General features: G+C 57.6%; 1 protein-coding gene across 4 annotated transcripts in view; it reads left to right on the forward strand.

Moving 5' to 3' along the window:
* Positions 1-19,652, forward strand: part of ZC3H18 (zinc finger CCCH-type containing 18) — a 51,052-nt gene extending 31,400 nt beyond the window's left edge. For 2 of the 4 annotated variants that reach the window (XM_059905617.1, XM_059905613.1), the window contains 10 exons: positions 10,302-10,493; positions 11,220-11,345; positions 13,091-13,192; positions 14,362-14,505; positions 14,853-14,912; positions 15,738-15,898; positions 16,035-16,234; positions 16,632-16,728; positions 17,816-17,912; positions 18,729-19,571. In XM_059905617.1, coding sequence (XP_059761600.1) covers positions 10,302-10,493; positions 11,220-11,345; positions 13,091-13,192; positions 14,362-14,505; positions 14,853-14,912; positions 15,738-15,898; positions 16,035-16,234; positions 16,632-16,728; positions 17,816-17,912; positions 18,729-18,942 — 1,393 coding nt within the window. In that variant the 3' untranslated portion in view covers positions 18,943-19,571. The other 2 variants (XM_059905614.1, XM_059905616.1) reach the window with 2 other exon arrangements.

The following is a 19,652-nucleotide window of genomic DNA, read 5'->3' on the forward strand; positions in this document are numbered from 1 at the left end:
CATTCTCCCATTCTGTAGGTTGTCATTTCACTTTCTTGATGATGTCCCTTTTCTTCTTCTTCTTCTTCTTTTTTTTTTTTAAAGGAAGGCCTCTTATTTTTTCCAGCTTTATTGAGATACAGCTGACAGATAACATTGTGTGAGTTACAGGTGTGTGATGTGGTGATTTGATACACTTACACATTGCAGGACAATTCCCACAATATGGCTTGTTATCACCAGCCTCACATAATTGCCTTTTCTTTGTCACATATTAATTGACCGGATATGCAGGGCTTTGTTTCTGGGCTCTGTATTCCGCTCATTGGTCTCTGTATCTGTTTTTATGCCGATACCATACTGCTTTGATTACTACGGCTTTATAGTACAGCTTAAAATCAGGAAGTGCAATGCTTCCAGCTTTGTTCTTCTTTCTCAGGATTGCTTTGGCTATTTGGGGTCTTTTGTGGTTCCATACAAATTTTTTTTTTTTTTTTTTTTAATTTATTTATTGGCTGTGTTGGGTCTTCGTCTCTGTGAGAGGGCTTTCTCTAGTTGTGGCAAGCGGGGGCCACTCTTCATCGCGATGCGCGGGCCTCTCACTATCGCGGCCTCTCTTGTTGCGGAGCACAGGCTCCAGATGCGCAGGCTCAGTAATTGTGGCTCACGGGCCCAGTTGCTCCGCGGCATGTGGGATCTTCCCAGACCAGGGCTCGAACCCGTGTCCCCTGCACTGGCAGGCAGACTCTCAACCACTGCGCCACCAGGGAAGCCCTTTTTTTTTTTTTGATAGACTGACACCAAGCATTGTAAATGGATCACCACAACAAAAGCAACAATGATTGCAATTACCCAACACAAAACACACTCATACTATGTCATAATATTGACGTTCAGTCCAGTAATCCTCCACTGTAACAGCTCCTTTACTTTGCAGTGAAAATTGATTTGTATATTTTTTGCCTCTGAGTCCTTGTGGGATTTTTTTTTTTATTCAAACAGAAAGTCACAAAAATTATAATCATCCTCATCAGTTCACTCAGTCCCATGTAATTAATTTTTTTTTTCATCTTGATCTTTTGTTAGCACTTTTACGAGTTCGCATCAGTTTTCCATTAGAGTTCTGAAAATGCTTATTCATTCAGTTCAGCAGTATAGTCAGTTACCAGAAACCTGTACTTGTCAGAGTCTTTTCCATGAATTCCTTGAAGATGAAACCCTTTTATAGGAACATATTTGCAAAAGCATCAGAGTACACCCAGAACTGTCTGTAAATGACAAAAGACTTAAAAATGACCACGGTTAAAGATTTGATGAAAGTTCATAATAATGCAGTTGACAAGGAAATTTAGTTATTTCTGAGATATACATTTTAAAGTAATAACTAGAATAACTAAGTCCTAAATTTTAGGGTTGTTTTTTCTATTTCTATGAAAAATGCCATTGGAATTTTGGTAAGGTTTGCATTGAATCTGTAGATTGGTTTGGGTGTTACAAACATTTTAACAATATTAATTCTTCCAGTCCATGAGCGTGGAACATCTTTCAGTATTTTGTGTCTTCTTTGGTTTCTTTCATCAGTGTTATAATTTTCAGTGTACAGATCTTTCACCACATTCATTAGATTTATTCCTAGGTATTTTATTATTTTCGATTATCAATAGGATTATTTCTCTTTCAGATAGTTTCAGATAGTTTGTTGTTTAGTGTATAAAAACACAACTGATTTTTGTATGTTGATTTTGTATCCTGCAATTGTACTGAATACGTTTATTAGTTCTAACAGTTTTTTGGTGGATGAAACAAGGCTCTCATCCCTAATTCTTGTCCTTTCGTTTGGACAAACTTCCGTCCTGTGTGCAGTTCTGTTTCTGAAAGTAAATGTCAGGACTGTAATCTTTCATTTTAGTTTGTGGTCAGTGCCAGATCTGACTGTTTTCATCCTCTAGATTACAATGAGCTGACCTCCTTGAATTTACTGTATTTTTTCCTAACATTGGGCAAAGTGAGGTTTTACAGAACACTCAGAGTGAATCATATTTTAGACGCATTGAGAGAGTTTTTTCTTTCTTTTAATTAATTTATTTTTGGCTGCGTTGGGTCTTCGTTGCTGCACGCGGGCTTTCTCTAGTTGCGGTGAGCGGGAGCTACTCTTTGTTGCCGTGCGTGGGCTTCTCATTGCGGTGCCTTCTCTTGTTGCAGAGCACGGAATCTAGGCGCACGGGCTTCAGTAGTTGTGGTGCACGGGCTTAGTTGCTCCGCGGCCTGTGGGATCTTCCCAGACCAGGGCTCGAACCCGTGTCCCCTGCATTGGCAGGCGGATTCTTAACCACTGCGCCACCAGGGAAACCCAGAGAGAGTTCTTTTTTTAAAAGGCTACTTTGATGAATCTTTTTACGTTACAGTAATCGCTCTTTAAGTTATCTGAAATTTATATATCCATTAGAGTGTTTGAAGAGCTTTATTTTGATCTTTCTCTTGTTGGTCCCTTTGACGCCCCTTTTTGGTAGAAGCCCTTTGCCCTTCTGCTCATACCCGGCAGCTGTTCCACCTCTGCACCGTTCACCGCGAGCGTTCCGCCCCAATCTTTGCTCTGCCATTGCCCCTGACTCCAGGGCTTTACCCACTGCTCAGGGGGTCACCCCACTCACTCCTGTCTTCTCACCCTGCTTCACTGTTCTCACAGCTCTTGTCACCCCCTGACCTCACATTACTCACTTATTTATCTGTTGTCATCTGTGGCCCTCGTAGAATGGAACCCCCAGAGGGCACTGCAGTCTCAGGGCCCGGCACAGAGGGAGCGCTCATGAGCACCTGACAGATGCCGTCGTGAGTTTTGGGTTAATGTGACACACGAGAGCGTTCTGCTTTCCAGGTTCAAAAGATGGCTTTGTTTTCATGCATATCCAGATGCCTGGTCTTGGAAGCAGGGACCCAAGGAAGAAGGGCAGGTGATAGCTCGGGTGTCACTACGTGTAACTCTGTGGATTCCTGAATCACATTAGCAAGTCCACTCTTGTGGTTTCACGGTTTCTGAGCATACTTCCTCCGGCTATAGGCCGCCTTCCCAAGCCCTATTAGGATGTTCTGCTTGTTTCCAAGGAGCCAGCTGACTCTTCCCAGGTAGATGTCTATATTTCCAGCTCAGGGGCGTCTCTACACGAGTGTGGCTTTAGGGACCCTAGGGAAGGGCAGGCCAGCTGTGTCTGCGTGTGACCACAGATCCACCCAACTTACAAGGGGTCACGTCTCGATGGACCCGTTGTACATTGAAAATGCATCTAACCTGCCAGATGTTGTAAAGTGTGGAAAAGCTCATGTAATTTATTGAACACCATACTGAAGGTGAAAGCAGAATGGCTGTCTAGGTCCAGAAGGGTTGTTTGGTGTAGTGGTTGTCTGCCCTTGTGGTCACGTGGCTGATGGAGACGCTGTGGCTTGTTGCCCTGGAAGAGATCCAAATGCAAAATTCAAAGAACAGCTCCTACTGAAGGCATGACACTTTCGCACCATTGAAAGTCAAAAAATTGTAGTCAAGCCATCGTAAGTCAGGGACCATCTGTAGCTCATGGGGCAGACGCCTGTGTTCACATTCCAGGGCTGCCTGGCCTCTCCACAGGGAAGTATAAGCAGATCCAAAAGGAGGGTTTTTTTAAAGGCAGTAGCATGTCTTGGCCTGGCCCCCAAGCAGCAGAACACGGTGAGAACAGCCTCCAGATCTGACGTTTACACAACCACAGGGTCTCCCATGAGGAAGGGCTCAGTGAGAAAGTGGCTGAACTATCGGGTCAGGGTTCAGGAAACTTCTTGAATTCTTCCTAAAATCAGATGCAGCTTTTCTCATGGGCTGATCTGCTCTGCTGCCGGCCTCTGACCTGGTTTGCTTCCTTCTGTTGGGCTCAGTTCTGCTCCCATGGGTCTCCACCCCCAGCACCTACTACCCTCAGGGCGGTTGCGGGGGGCGCTCCATCACTCGGGTTAGGCTGGCTCACTGGTCTCTGGTGTCTTGAATTCCATCTTTGATCACCCTGGCTGGGGCCCCGCCAGCCCTGCGACCAGTGTGGAGGGTGGGGTTTCACCAGAGCAGAATTTCCAGCGTGGCCGCCTGTTTCCTTTCCCTTGATCAGCCAGAGCTGGAGTGACCACTTCTTTAGGAGGTGGCCAAATTCCCTGCCGTGATTCCTTTATATGACCTCCCTTTTATAGAAGAGCTTGTTTATTTAGCCTTTGACAGGTTGGGAATTTTTCTTTTTTTTAATAGATTTATTTATTTTATTTATTTATTTTTGGCTGTGTTGGGTCTTTGTTGCTGCGCACGGGCTTCCTCTAGTTGCGGCGAACAGGGGCTACTCTTCGTTGCGGTGCACGGGCTTCTCATTGCAGTGGCTTCTCTCGTTGTGGAGCATGGGCTCTAGGCGCGTGGACTTCGGTAGTTGTGGCTCGCAGGCTCTAGAGCACAGGCTCAGTAGTTGTAGCACATGGGCTTAGTTGCTCCGCGGCATGTGGGATCTTCCCGGACCAGGGATTGAACCCGTGTCCCCTGCACTGGCAGGTGGATTCTCAACCACTGCGCCACCAGGGAAGCCCCGGGAATTTTTCATCAACAGCTGAATAGAAAGAACTTTTCTCACCTGAGACAAGAGACTGACAAAGCTTCATCCAGAAAGACCACTTGGGAAGCTCTTGTCTCCAACCTGTGTGTGAGGGGCTCTGGACAGTGGGGCAGAGTCTGTGCCGGGATCTCACTTGTGGGTCCTGCGGATGTACGTGGGGAGAGGTGACAGAGTAAGCTTGGTGATGGGTCTTTGTTTCATCTGCAACAGCACGAGCTCCCGAAACCCACCTTGCAGCCGGGAGGGGGAGGGAGGCGGGCGCACAGCGGTGTGGGCACTGCCTCTGCCCGGCGCCGGCAGGACCCGGGGCTCCCTTCTTACACCACCTCCGACCCCTGCCCCTCACCTGCCCGAGCTGTTGCCCTGAGACAGGTGGTTGGTGAGCTGCCTACTTCGTTTTGGCTCTTCTCCAGACCCCCGGGCCGGACGCCGCAGTGTGGCTGTGTTTGGAGATGGCGCCACTCCTTTCATCCAGGTTTGCCTTTGTAATTAGGCCTTTGGAGACGTTTTGCCCACTGCTGTAGCTGGGCTGTTTCTAGACTAGAGCAGAGCCTGTCAGCCCGCTCTGCGGGGCGCATCTCTGTGATGGGGAGTCCCTTCTGTGCAGCGGCCTCTGCTCTTCACAGCCCGGCTGGGGGGTGCGCTCTGCTGGGGGTGGGGGGCGCCGGCCGTAATTAGGGTGTCCTCGGCCCAGGCAGAGGGGTTCCATTCCAGACAGAAGCAGTAACCAGGACCTTCCTGCCCAGACTGCCTGCTAGCTTTAAAGCTGTTGACTGAACATTTGGGTGTAGTGTGAGGTTCGGTGCCTCTTGGTTGCAATGGCCCGCTTCTCATTCCCTAGGAGACGGGTGGTCCCCGTGAGGGAGCGCTGTCCCCGCTTCCTCACACTCTCTGGAGACCGGCAGGCTGTCGCTTCAAAAGCAGGGGGGTGCCCTGCTCAAGCGTGCCCACCGGGGGGTCTGGGGGCAGGCGAGGAGCCACTCTTCTCGAAGGCCCTGGGGGCGGGAAGTTGCTGTGCGGTTGGCCGAGCGGCGGCTGGATCCCTGCCCGTGCGTCTCCGTTCGGCTCACGCCGGCCCGTGGGCCGAGGCTGCCCGGCCTGCTGCTGCCCTGGAGACAAGGGTTATGGTCGCCGAGGTCTGCTTTGACTGGTCCGTGGGACTCTGCTGTCTGCAAAGAAGTGCATGTTAGGTTTCCCTCTGCTTCTGGTGCTTTTTCCTCCCTGTTTGCTTGCGTGCTGCTGCCCCTCCTCCGGCCTCAGCTCCTGCCGCGGCGGCTCCGCCTTCAGTGCCGTCCGTCTTCTATGTGGAACTCATGGGTTTCATGAATTTGAACACCACGAGTTGTGATCTGTGTAGGCCCCCATGGTGGTGTCGCCTGCCTTTGCTAACCTCGAGGGTGTCAGACGCTCGCACTGGACACCTGCCGCGCTGTCCCCGGGCCACGGGCACCTCCCACTCCACTCTGTCTCGGTCCTCACGCTTAAGGAGTTAGATCCCCAGCACTGACCTTTCTGTTAGCAAGAAAGACGCTCCCTGAGAGCTCAGGAAACCTTTCTTTGTTTTCCTCATCTCATTCCAATCTATCCTGGTCACGGCTTACCTGCTGACCTGCTCTGAGAAAGTCACCGTGCCCGGGGTGTTTTCGAGGAAAGGTGTACCTGTGTTTTAACTTCTTGCCTAATGCACTGAACTACAGAGGCTGCCCGACTGAGAAGGTGGAGAGACTCGTGGTGTCTCACATGTTCTGACCTAACTGCAGACGTGCGGGTTGCTGGGAACTGGGTAAATGCAGGTGAATATGAAAGCAGTCAGGCCATGGCTGCGCTTCACAGTGGGAACGGCGTGGGGCCTGGGGTCTACACAGAACCGAAGGAAGCTTGGGAGCGGGCTTGGGAATGACAGAGCCTCGCCTTGGAAACAAAGTTTTCACGACCCCGCCCAGAAATTGAAGTCCAACCTCGCATTGAAGTTGAAATATGTTTTCAAAATCTGAGGATTAAAGCAACAGGTCTGTGATCCCAGGTGCCACTCCCTGGGGACTGCCCTCACCTTCCCAGGCCCCCTGGGGAAAGTGAGTAGGAGTGAGGGGGCGGGGGCGTGAGTAACGGGGCCTGTTCCATCCCCTGCTCATCTGAGTGTGGGACCCTGGGTGCCGCCAGCCTGGCGGAGGCTGGAGGAGGGCTGCTCCCAGCCGGGCAGGTCATGCAGGCTGATGGCCGTCCTGGCCGGGGCCCTGGGAGCCGCCTCCACATCCACCAGGCCCCGGGATGACCGAGGCCAGCAGCTTCGAGGGGAAGGGCTGAGAGAAGGCCCTCGGGAGGCGTGAGCGATTCCAGTTGGGAAAAAGCCACCCGGGTGCTGCCCGTTCCCTCTCCCTGTGTCTCTCCCTCTCTTTAACCCTTCCATCTTCGAAGAGAACCTTCCTCCTTTTTATCTTTTCTTATCTTTGGCCCAAAACTGGGCTTGCTACTCAGGCTGGAGTTTGCAGACGCCCTTGCTGTGGCCTGCCGTGCCTCTCACCTCCGCCCTGGCATCGCAAGGGGACTCGGGGGCCCTTTCTCGTGCCCTTTGCTCCTCAGAGTCCCTCTCTTGTGGCCTTGAACAAAGGATCAGGTGCCTGGAAGATAAGATTGTTTTGTGGCCGTGCTGGGGTGGGCTGCTCGGAGATCACTAGAGGGTGTTCCCCCCTCTCTGTTCAGAAGGGTTTATGCAAATTCCAGATCTGTTCTGTCAGCTTTCGATGCCAGCATGGCTGGCAGTCGTCCTCCTCCCAGCCGTCCCCACTCCCTCGGGTTTCCTCCCGCGTATCCCCAGCTTCCCGTCGCGGAGCGGCCCGTGCGCCAGCCTTCGGTGGTGGCCCGTGGGCAGAGCCTGGTGCGCCTGCTGTTTACTGCGGTCCAGGGCAGTTGCTGGTCTGGCTGCCAGGCTTTCCAGGTCTCTTTAGGCTCTCCTCTGGTGTCAGAAAGCAGAGGGACAGGCTGCGTGTCAGGGGTACCGACCTAGGCCCCATCCTCTGTCGCGGCTCCCCCGTGCCTCAGTTGGGAGCAGACCTGCTTTGCCTCTTCCCCGCCCTTCCCCAGTAGCATAGGAACAGTTTCCCAAAGGAGGACTGTTAATGAACGCTGTTGACACTCCACACTGACATGGCTGCATCGTGAATCACGCCCTTGGTTTCCGTCTGTTCCTCCCTGTGTTAGAAGAGCCACAGGTTGACAGAGCTGGGCCATTGTGATGACTTATGAAAAACCTAGTGACCAAGGTGCTCCGTTTCCTGTTGCATTTTTAGAGAGAACGACACACGAAGTGTGAAGGTGAAAGCAGCTTGGGATGGCCCGGGCCAGGGCAGAGTCATCAGGCGGGTTTCGCTCCCTTCCTGGACACTTCCAGGAGGACACGCTGAGGAGCTGATGGGGCAGTGGCTCTCAGCATTTGCGGCTGAGATTACAGGGATTTTATGCCTCAGTTTAGTGTGTTCTTGGGACGATTTTAACATTGGGTGTTGTTCCTGGTGTGGGACTCTTAGCAAATAGTAGGCATGGAACTTGCTCGTTGGTGGATTGATTGAAAAGTTCTGAAAATATCATCAGGTGTTGGTTGTTGTATGTTATGATGTAATGTAAGTAGATGCTGGTGATAGAAAACTTATGTAATTCTAAAATTCTAGTCCCAAAAGGCAGGACCATTTTTGAATAAAACTGTGATGTTTTGCTGACACCCATAGAAGGTGGGAATCAAAGGCAAGACACAGTTCCTAAGTCTGACAGCGCTCTAACCCAAAGCCCAGCAGGTTGGGGGCAGGGCTGACGGCACCGCTACCATTGTTCTCTAGGTCAACGGACAGGACACGCCCAGAACCCTCTGAAAATTGAGAGTATCCGGAATTGTGACAACACTGTGGTCCTGTGTGCAGATAAGATTCTAGAATAGGAGAAGTCAGATTAATGGGAGAGCACAGCCCCTCGGAGTAAGAATTTATATGCCCCAGAGACGGCATCGCCCACAAGCCATTCTGGAATGGAAGCGGGTCCACTGGCCTGCGGGATAGTGGGCAGGAACGTGCACCAGAGAGGGGGAGGGGGTTAAAATAGAAAGACAGCAGGTCTAGAGCAGCTAGAAGCGAGTGTGGCTTAGAACGGAGGAGGCTCTGTGAGCCGGGAAGAAGCTGTTACACTTGTAACAAGCGTTAGCACCGCCAGCGCAAGTGAAAGCCAGTGGCCTGGGAGAAATACAGGACGCAGAAGCGTTCCCAGAAAACTGGCCAAGAACAAGGCACCACCAGAGCTCAGGTGGCCTCCCTGCCGCCAGGTGCCGCTGCACAGGTGGGAGCCCATTTCTGTGCGCGGAGCTGCCAGGGCTCAGGTTTACTTCTGCGTGGGCTGCGCCGTGGCGCCCCCCACCGGTTACACAGGAGCCCAGAGTTGATGAGAGGGAGGGAAGACAGGCGCCCCCGCTGTCCTGAGTGCAAGCTGCTCAACTTGCAGGGAACGTGTGACTGTTTACCAAGAACCTGTTACACGCTCACCTCCTTTGGCCCACTGATTCCCCATCTTAGGAATTTGCCCTTGGAAAAACATGATGCCCATAAGACTTACATAAAGGGTGATTTTACTGTTCTTTGTGTTTTTTAAACACCGAAACAGCTCACCGTAGAGAAATGTCTAAATTACGCAACACCTGACAGTGAACTGCTGCACCTTCAGGGAGGCCAGCTCCAGGCGGAGCAGCCCCCAGGCGGGCTCAGCTGTGCTTCCAGGGTTCATCGTGGGGAGTGTGAAGTAAAGGCAGAGAGGAGATTCAGAGACGCTAAGCGGTGGCTGACCCCAGAGAGCGGGATACTGGGGTTTTTATTTCTCTGTTTTTACTTTCTGTGTGATTTTTTAATTAATAAGTATCACAAGGACAGCAGATACCTTCATATTGAACTGCTGCCAGTTGTTCTGGGACCCTGTGCTCTGGCTCACTGTAAAGCAGGGGTGCTTTGGTGTGGGGTGTGGGGCACCCTGGCTTGGAGCTGAGCCTTGTCCCCTGTGCGGCGCTGCTGAGCTGCTGCCGGCCCCCGGCCCCCTGCTCACACCCTCAGGACCCCGTTGCTCCCACTCCCCTGCGTGGTTCGGCCTTGTTGCGTTCCCAGTTGGTGGTGACCACATGGGTAGCCTGCTGTGGCGGCGGGCTGCTCTCACTAACCCGCTGGCCCTCGGGTTTGATGCTCTTCGTCACAGCATTGACTTGTCCTGCTGTCGTCCCTCTCGCTGGGAGATGAAGTTCTTTCAGTGAATTAAACCTAAGAGAACAAAGGACATGTGTAAGGCTTGGGTTTAACTCATTTGCAGACAAGGGGTTCCTCGATCCCTTGAGCTTCCTAAGTGCCGGTGTGTGGCCACTGTGCGCCAGCTCTAGAGAGAACATGCCCCTTCCTCCCTGTGCTCCCGGAGCCCACGCAGCGGGGAAGGCAGGGGTTCTGGGGGAGGATGGCGCCAGATGGCCAGCTACCCTGCTGCCCTGGAAGGCACCGCTCGTGGAGAGAGCCCCGCGTGTCTGGTTCCAGGTGAGGTCTCCCGTAGACAGAGCACCTGCTGCCCTGTGTGTCCGGCGTTCCTGGAGCGAGCCGTTAGGTCGCGGTCTCTCCTCTGACTCAGTTTCTTTCACCAAACGGCATTGCTGTCTGCTGGGAGGTGGCCCTAGACCTGCTAACCCCTCTGTGATTTCAGCCGTCAAGCTGAGCCACCAAAGAAGGAGACGGCCTCTGCCGGGCCCCAGGTGAAGAGAGCCGACGAGTGGAAGGACCCCTGGCGCCGGTCCAAGTCTCCCAAGAAGAAACTTGGGATATCGGTCTCCCCTAGCCGGGCACGACGGCGTCGGAAAACATCAGCCTCGTCGGCCTCTGCCTCTAATTCCTCCAGGTAAGGAGGCAGGGAGGTCAGCGGACTGAGCAGCGTCTGTCTGCTCAGCGGGGGTGTGGCGTAGCTGGGTTCTAGAGCATCGCTGGCTAACAGGACTGACACTTCACACCTTGGTGAGGCTTCACATACCCCCCAGAACAAGGTCAGCCGGGGTGCAGGCCACCCAGAGTGGAGCACAGCCCTGGGCAGGGGTCAGTGTGGGGAGAGACACCGCGTGGCGGAAGACCAGAAGAGCGGCCTGGCCCCCGTGCCCAGTCGGTCCCCGTCACCTGCGAGTTTGGGTCAGCAGCTGTGCAGTCTGTGTGTGCGCTAGGTCTGCACAGACCAGTGAGGCTGCTGTAGACGGAGAGAGCGGGGCCTCTCCCTGAAGAGGGCCCGGAGGGGCCTGCGGAGGTGGACGGGGGCTGGACGTGTCTGTGGACTCAGGGTTTCCACTGCCCGCACTGGTGGACACATAGATGCCCACGCGTGTGTCTGCCCGCGTCAGACACGCTCACCTACACACACGGGCACACGTATCCTGGCTCTGTCCCCCGAGGGCCTGGGAGCTGGGTCACCAGCAACAGCGAGCGCGCCCGGCACGCAGGTCTTGGTTTCTAAGCACCATTGCCACGAGAAGGGGGCTGGAATGCAGCCCGTCCACGAGGCACCCGGAGGGCGGCGTGTCTGTGTGAGCGGGGGCGGGCGGAGGGGACGCAGCCTTTCTCTTCTCTCCCGGCGCTCCAGGTCCTCGTCGCGGTCGTCCTCCTACTCCGGCTCTGGCTCCTCCCGGTCCCGGTCCCGGTCCTCTTCCTACAGCTCCTACTCCAGCCGGTCTTCCAGACGCAGCTCGTTCTCAGGCAGCCGGTCCAGGTGCGTCCCTGAGGCCCAGCAGGTGTGGAGAGCGCCGGCTCGTCCAGGTTCCTGCGTGACGGCAGCTTTCTGTTTTGACGGGGGCCTTCCAGCTCCTCATTTGTTGAGGAATAGTCTCACTAGGTTAGGTGTCTGGTGAATTCTGAAGAATACACAGCGAGGGGCTGAGGAACCGACACAGTGCACGGTGCACATCGGGGCTCGCAAGCCACACCGCTGTTGGCCTGATTGGGGGCTGTGCTCATATCATGAACAAGGCGGCCACAGGGTCAGCGCCAGCTCGGGTGACCTCCTGTGGACCTGCACTGACCACACGTGGTGGGTCACATTCCAGCACACTGGAATTTTGGAGTGTGCGCAACCCCTGTTTGGGAGCTCAGATACAGACTGTTTCCATCTTCGCAGAAGGTGCTACTGCCCTGTTCCAGAAAGATGGGGAGTATTTCCCCACTGAAAATAGGCAGACTGCTTGGGATGTTAGAGAATTTCTGGTCATCGTCTGGGTGGGAGGAGTCACTGGTTCGCATGAGGAATAGGAAACGGCTGACACCGTTTTTGCCTCTTCAGCCTTTTCAACCAGGGCAGGCTGCTGCGTGCGCCTCCACCCCCGGTGCCACCTGCACACGGACCCAGAGTCACTCCCCCGCCCTCTCTGCCTCCTGCCAGCCTGAGACGCGCAGGTGGGGCCCCACCCAGGACAGGTCTGGGACCAGAGGGAGGCTGCGAGTGGCGGGGGCCGCCTGTGTGGTTCTGTCCCCGCAGTCGCAGACAGGCGCAGCTCTCCCAGAGGGCCGCAGCGGGGCATGGACCCACCCCTCCGCGCTCACACGCACACCACACACAGACCCACACAGACACACGTGCCCACCGCTTCCCTGGGGAGCACGTCACAAAGTGTTCTTGGGGTAAACCGATGGGTCCTCCTGCGGGGTCTGTGGCCCCCAGTGGCGCCCCTTCCTGGCAGGCTGTCTCACCCTAGGACAGTGTAGGGCGGGTGGGAGCAGCACGAGGAGGTCGTTGAAGCTGTTGCGTCTGAAGGCCGCGTTCCTGGGTTTGTGGGGTTAGATGACCGCTGGGCCTGCTTCTCCTGAGTGTCATCTTGTGCTGAGTGACAGCTGTGAGAAAGGAAAGCCAGCCTTTGGCTAAGGGTATCCAGAGGGCCAGCTGTGGGCACTGGGGCCTCACGGCCTCCCTGCCAGAAGTGTAAGCAGTGCCTGGGTGTCCAGGGGAAGGCTGCTTGTAGGAGGCTGGGAGGGAGACAGCAAAGGTATCGATCATCAGTGGCAGGAGACGCCTTCTGTGGTTCCACGTGGGAAATAAGGCTGGTGAGCTGTGGGGAAGAAGCCTGGAACCAAGCTGATAAACTTGGGGGTTCTGGAAACCCCAGGGTGTGGGGGGCTTACCTGCAGTCTCCCCTCTGTGAGCACTGGGTGACACGGGGACAGACGGAAGAAGGCCCTGTGTGTGGTCTGTATACGGCTGAGCTCTTCTCACAAAGTCGGGGATGCTTTCTTCGCTACTTAACCTTCCCCTCGGGTTGTGTTTGCGAGCCCCACTGACTGTTCCAGGGCCTCCTGCCGGCTCCCGGGTGACGGCTCATGGGGTGCTGCCTGCCCCTTGGCACCTCTTTTCCCCTCTGACGTGCATTTCAGGAGATGACCGAGACCCGTCCGAGGCCGATCGGTAGCCCCTCCGGGGGTGCGGGCTGGGTGGAGCGCCTCCTCTCACCTTGGTTCACTCCCTAGGTCCCGGTCCTTCTCCTCGTCCCCGTCCCCATCCCCGACGCCTTCGCCGCACAGACCTGTCAGAACCAAGGGGGAGCCGGCTCCGCCTCCTGCAAAAGCAGGGTGAGTGCTGCGACGGGCCCCGGGAAGTGGGCAGGGGCGCGGGGCGCAGACCTGGCCTTGCGCTTCCCGGGGGTGGGCCTCGGGGCCACGGGCCACGTCCGTGCTCCAGCGTGCTCACTCTGGGGCTGGAGCCTCACCTGTCAGGAGCCAACGCGGCACGTGAGGGCCCCTTGCCCTGGGGACCTGCCGTGCTCCGCCCTGGCTCTGTCCGTGGCAGCCTCAGCCCTGCCGTCCTTCACCTTCTCTGCTGCTCCTGGAGCTGGTCACATCGATCCTTCTCAACAGATGTGACGACGGGAGGGGTTAGAAGCATCTAGAACGTAGCACACAAACCTCACAATACCTGGCGTGCAGGGTTGGGGTGCACGGTCCGCCGGGTGAGAGTGGGCTCCGCTCCTGCAGCTCTGCCAAGCGCGAGGCCCGTCCTGACGCTGGCCGTCCCCACGTGCGCCTGGCCCAGCCCCCGTGGCAGGTTTTCCTCCTGAACGGGGTCGGCTCCCGGGCCTCAGGCTTAGGGAGTCCTGGGCGGCTCACTGTTAGAAAGGGAACGGTGTTGGCATATGACTTAGGCCCCAGGCACCGCGTCCACCTGCACTGTACTGTTGGGTGGGGACCCCGACCACAGTGCAGGCGCTCTGGGCCGCCAGGCTTCACGCAGACAGCGCCGCGCAGGGGTGAGCGCAGGTCGGCCTCCTGGTCGGCACGGGCCTGGGCTCGGCCCTGCTGCCGTGCTGAGCAGCTTCCTTTACCCAGACTCTGCTTCCTGCTGGCGTCGGCGTGGCTGGCAGCGTCTGCTCTGTGGTCCATCTGCGCCGTGCGTGTTCAGGGTGCTTATTAACAAACAGGCAGGGTACCTTCCCCACACAACAGTGGAGAACAGCTTGGGGGCCGTTTTCCCGACTGCGGTGGGGTCCCCAATCACTGAGGGAGCACAGCCCAGCTCTCGGCACTGTTCCGGGGCTCTTCAGACGGCCCCGTCTTCCTCCCGCTCCTTTCTTGGAGGGGGAGGCCGCAGGATGCTCAGTGTGGGGTGGGGTCCGCAGGAAACAGCCCCTCACGGGGGGGGGGGGGGTGGTGTGTGCGTGCATTGCACGCGCCCCGAGGTCGGCCGGCAGGGCCGCCTCCGCCTGCCCAGCCAGGCCTGACCCTCCCTCTGTCCCACGTCACAGAGAGAAGCTGCTGAAGAAGCCAGCCCCACCTCCAGCCCCACCGCAGGCCCCCAAAACCACCGCTCCTGCCCCCGAGCCCACCAAGCCCGGAGACCTTCGGGAAGCCAGGAGGAGGGAGCGGCAGGCCAGGAGCCCGCCCAGGAGGTGAGTGCACCGGCCTTCCAGGGCTGGCGGAGGGGTGCGCCCAGGCAGCGGAGGCCAGGGGCCGCGGCACGTCACCAAGCCTCGGTGTCCCCAGGACCTCGATGGCTGCGAGGGGCCCGGCTGCTCTCTCGATGCCAAGTTCCCCCCTGCTGGAGGCACAGTGTAGGGGGAGCTGGCCAGGGTTGTGGTTGGTTCACTTTGAGGGCATCAGAGCCCCGCCTGCTGCCCGGTCGGTGGCGGGTCATTGGGGGCACGTTGGTCTCCGGCCAGCGAGCCCTGGCTTGGAGGAGCACCCGCGTGTCAAGGCCACAGACACGTGAGCAGCCGGACTGTTGGTTGCGTTGCAGGCGGACCGTCAGCGGCAGCGGCAGCGGCAGCAGCTACAGCGGCTCTAGTTCCAGATCCAGGTCATTATCACGTCTCCCTGGCCCCAGTCCCATCAGCATCTGCCTCTGTCCCCCAGGCAGGGTCCAGGGCGCCCCGGGAGAGGCTGCCTCAGGTGTGAGCATCCCCCTCCCTCGGGTCCGAGGGGCTGTTCCTGAGCCGCTCCGGCGAGGAGCGGGCACGGGCTGAGGCAGCTGGGGGACGGCCGATGGAAAAGATCTGAGGAAGGAATAAGCAGGAGAGAGTCCTGCTGTTCAGTTGTTGAGAAAGCAGACAGGATCGGATCAGTCCTTAGATTCCTTGATTCCGGTTTTCTCTTTCATTTGGAGGCAGCAGGTGGTGTATGCATTTGCCCAAAGCTGTCTGAGTAGGTCTGGGGTGTGTTAAAGACCTAACCTTTCAAAAAGGCTGGGCTCTTCCCTTCCCAGTTGCAGCATCCACACACCTTAGGACGCCGTGCTGCCGGTTTTCTCAGAGGGCGGGAGTCCCTGTGGAGCCTGGGCTGTGAGGGGACCAGAGCCTAGGAGATCGGCCATGTGCAGAGCCTCCCGAGTGGGCCCGCTGGGGTGTCTGGCACAGCGTCTGCTCGCGCTGCGGCCCATGTCTGCCCTCTGTTATGCACCGTCGCCAGGGTGGGTGTCCCGCTCTTGGTCACGCTCAGCCGTGTGTCCCTGTCCAGCTAACAGCACGGTAACCTGTGAGCACGAGGGCCTGGCCACAGCCACGTGGGCGGCACCTATAGAGTGCCCAGAGCCCCCACAATCTCGGGCTGGGTGGGTTCCCCTTCCCTGGGAACAGGAATCGGGTCTCAGGCTGGGGCCGCGGTGCAGACGTGCTTGTGCGTGCAGGTCCCTGAGCGTGAGCAGCGTCTCCTCCGTGTCCAGCGCCACATCGAGCAGCAGCTCAGCGCACAGCGTGGACTCGGACGACATGTATGCAGACCTGGCGAGCCCCGTGTCCTCGGCTAGCTCGCGCTCCCCCACCCCAGCCCAGGCCAAGAAGGAGAAAGGTAGAGCCTGTGTGCAGGGGAGCGGCACTGTGCCAGTGAGGGTGTGTTAGTGCCAGTGAGGCACGCCTCCCCCCGCCGGCCCGCGGGCGGCCGCCTCACCGCAACGGAGGCTCTGATGGGCGTTTCTCACGGGCAGGAAAGTCTAAGAAGGAAGACGGTGTGAAAGCAGATAAGCGGAAGCGGGATCCGTCCACGCAGCCGCCCAAACCCTCGAGAACCCCCGCGGGCGGCAGGTCCTCCCAGCAGCCCACGACCCCCCAGCAGGTGCCGCCCGGCCAGCCCCCACCGGCCGCGTTCATCGCCCACAAGGAGATCAAGTTGACTCTGCTGAACAAGGTGAGGCCGTGGGCGGTGCTGCTGGGGCTCCGGGGCCCAGGGCTGGGCCGGCAGGCGGCTCTCCACGTCACCCGGCTCGTCCTGCCCTCGTGGCCAGCCCCGTGGGCAGTGCCACGTGCGCACAGGGTAGATGGGAGATGGGCCGGTTCCCACACGGCAGCCCTGGGACCTGGGGCAGGGAGCAAAGCCGATCTGGCCTCTGAGTTGACATCCACGATGCCCTGAGAGACTGGAAGGCCGGAGTCCCACCCCTGGCGTGGAGGCCTCGAGACCGTGAGCCCTGCCCCCCTCGGGGCCACGTGGCACAGGAGCCCCAGAGGAGTGCCTGCAGCGGCGGAGAGCAGGTGGCCGCCTGCCCCAGGGCCTGGTCCTCCTCACACACACCGCGTCGTTCCAGGCTGCTGATAAAGGGAGCAGGAAGCGCTACGAGCCCTCGGACAAGGACAGGCAGAGCCCACCTCCAGCCAAGCGGGCCAACCTCTCCCCGGACCGAGGTGAGCCACCCGCGTCTGGAGCCGGCGCCCTGTTCACCCTTAAAAAGTCTTGAGGGCCTTAAGGGACTTCTGATTGGGTGGGTCGTGTCTATCCACGTTTACGATTTTAGAAGTTATAACTATATATAATACTTACTTTTAAATAACACAGGTAAGATTTTTATAGAAAATAACTGTATCTTCCAAAACAGACGTTAGTAGGAATGGCATTGGTCTTTTGTTTTTTAACAACCCTCTTACGGCTGGGATCCCATCTCTTCTGGTCACACGAATCACTCGGCCTCTGGAAAACCCCACCCGGGCTTGTGAGGCCGTGAGGGTGCAGAGGGCGCGCAGCATCTCGGTGTCGCGGGACGCACCTGACTGCTGCCCCGGCGGTGCTCGGCCGCACCTAGAGAACCACTGGCCCAGGCAGGGCCCCTTCCTGACTGGCTCTAACTAGTAAAGCAAAAGCCTGAGTGTTTCCAAGCTGTCTTTCCCCCTTAAAATGGAGAGGTCCCGCGAACCCCACCAGGAGCAGGAGGTGGACACCGCCCGCCCCGAAGCACCCCCCCCCCGCCCCCGGGGCCGCCTGCATGCCTCTGCGGGGCGGGACCCCCTCCATCTGCCCTCGCTCAGGGCCCCCCGCGCTTGCACGACAGCAAGCACTCCTTGCCGTTCTTGGTTTTGCTTCTAGTTTTTAAGCCGCCGTGCCTTTTTGTTCCCCATTTGAAGACCCTCACCGTGAGTTTCTGCAAGGCACGGAAGGAGGGTTTTGTCTGCTTGGCGTTGGACGCTCAGAGCTCGGTGGCCTGTTTTGATGCTGGCTCAAGAAACCAGAACCGAAATTAGACCTCGGCTTCCGTGTTTTTCTGGGGCTTCATTTTCCAGTGTAATCAATCCTCCCCTTTTCCTTTTTCTCACTGGCTCTGCTCCTTACGTCTTTCTGTGAAAATGAGGAAGCCGAACTGAGCTGCCACCTCTCTGTGGCATGGGGTCACCAGTGGCCAGAGGGGCCACCCCATCCCTGTCTGAGCACACCAGCCCCTGCGCAGCTGGCCCCGTTTGGAACTGGGACCCTTGTCTTACCTTGTCCTCTGTCGCCCAGGTTCTCGGGACCGAAAGTCAGGTGGGAGACTCAGCTCCCCGAAGCCAGAGCGGCAGAGGGGCCAGAATTCCAAGGCACCCGCGGCCCCAACAGACAGGTGAGTGTCTCCCCCCCGCCCCCATGCCCTGGGCACAGCACGCTGGCTCCTTTGCCACAGAGAGGGCTGGCGCAGCTTCCCTCCCCAGGTGGAGGCCAGCAGGACTAGCCAAGGGCAGGCTCAGAGGCAGCAGGGGTGTGGCACTTGGCTCAGATCCAGAGGCAAGAGGGCCGTCCGGCCCGTGTCTTAACTCTGCCCCAGTGGGTCCTAGAATGAGGAACGGCCCAGAGCGCGCAGCTCCCGGCCAGGGGACCAGGACCAGATGGTGGCACCCCTTCCCCTCCCTCCCACGTCAGGCACAGGAAGTAGGGGCATGGATCCCCCTTTCCCAGGAAGCGGGCTGAGTCTCTGCACACCTGCACCCCTGGCTTTGGGTCAAGGGCCAGGTGGGAGGGGCCGCGGGGAGGGTGGGCACAGCCCCCAGCCCTCGGCCCACAGCACTGCTTGAAGCCGGGGTCCAGCAGCGTGGGGTTTCACGTCAGCACAGAGCGGGGCGCGTACGAGGACCAGAGTAGGAGGGCGGGATAGCGTGGCTCCCGGCAAGCCCCGACGCTGTGCCCCTTCAGCCGCGCAGTCTCTGCTCCGCGGTCGGGGGCGTGGGAGCGGCGTGGGGAGGCCACCTCGACTGTGGCCAGAACCCGGGCTGCAGGCAGGAGGCCGGGCCGGGCCCCGCACGCTTAGCCATCGTGGGGGGCCTCGCCCATTGGGGAGGGGCGCCTTCCACCTGGCAGGTGCCGCTCCTGGGGTCCAGGCCCCCGGCAGGAGGCTCGCAGAGAGAGGCCCTCCGCCCCTCTGACTGCCTCCCCACCCCCACAGGAAGCGCCCGTTGTCCCCCCAGTCCAAGAGCTCCAGCAAGGTGACCAGTGTGCCCGGCAAGGCCTCGGACAGCAGTGCTGCCGCCGGCGCGTCCACAGGCACCAAGTCAGGGAAGGCCAGCACGCTGTCCCGGCGGGAGGAGCTGCTGAAGCAGCTGAAGGCCGTGGAGGACGCCATTGCCCGCAAGCGGGCCAAGATCCCCGGGAAGGTGTAGCCCGGCCTCTGTGCCCCGAGGCAGGGACTCACTTGTTTTTATAAATAGGGTAAGCGCAGCCATTTTGGATTTTGCAGTTAATGTCTTATTTTGGCTGTGATTCTTTTTAAAAACTAAAAAAAAAAAAAAAAAAAAGTTTCTCAGCTGGAAAAGAAGCCACACACGTAATGAAGATGACGCTGAATCCCAGACTGAAGCAGCCCCTTCGCAGAGCAGAAGTGCGGCGAGCCGGCTGGGCGGGCGGCCGCGCGGTGAGGACCGGCTCGATTTTATGTAAACGAGGAGTCCTCCCTCTGCTCGCCAGTCAGGCGTCCTCACCACCCGGTCGGCCGCGCCCTCGGCACCCGCCCTCCTCCCGTCGTCGCCAGGAACACCAAGGCTGCCGAGCGTCCTCCCCGCCCCTGCCGCCCCCAGGATCAAAAAGTATATATATTCTTGACTAAAGTCTGATTGGGAAATACTCCTGTCTTTTATTTTAAGCATCAAATTGTTTTAGTTGATTTAAAAAGGAAAAAAAAAATACAGAAAAGACCAAAAAAAAAAAAAGGCCGAGGGTATTGTTGGGCATCTGTCAGATGTGGAGGGTCTTTTTTTGAGGGGTCTCCTAAAATAAAATATTTTGATAAACAGCTGTCTTGCCCTGGTGGTGATGTTTGCCTGTGCCTGGGCCCCCGCCTCGGCGCTCCGCTTGGCAATGCCTGCTGGGCTGC

Source organism: Balaenoptera ricei, chromosome 19, assembly GCF_028023285.1.
Source record: "Balaenoptera ricei isolate mBalRic1 chromosome 19, mBalRic1.hap2, whole genome shotgun sequence".
NCBI lineage: Eukaryota > Metazoa > Chordata > Mammalia > Artiodactyla > Balaenopteridae > Balaenoptera > Balaenoptera ricei.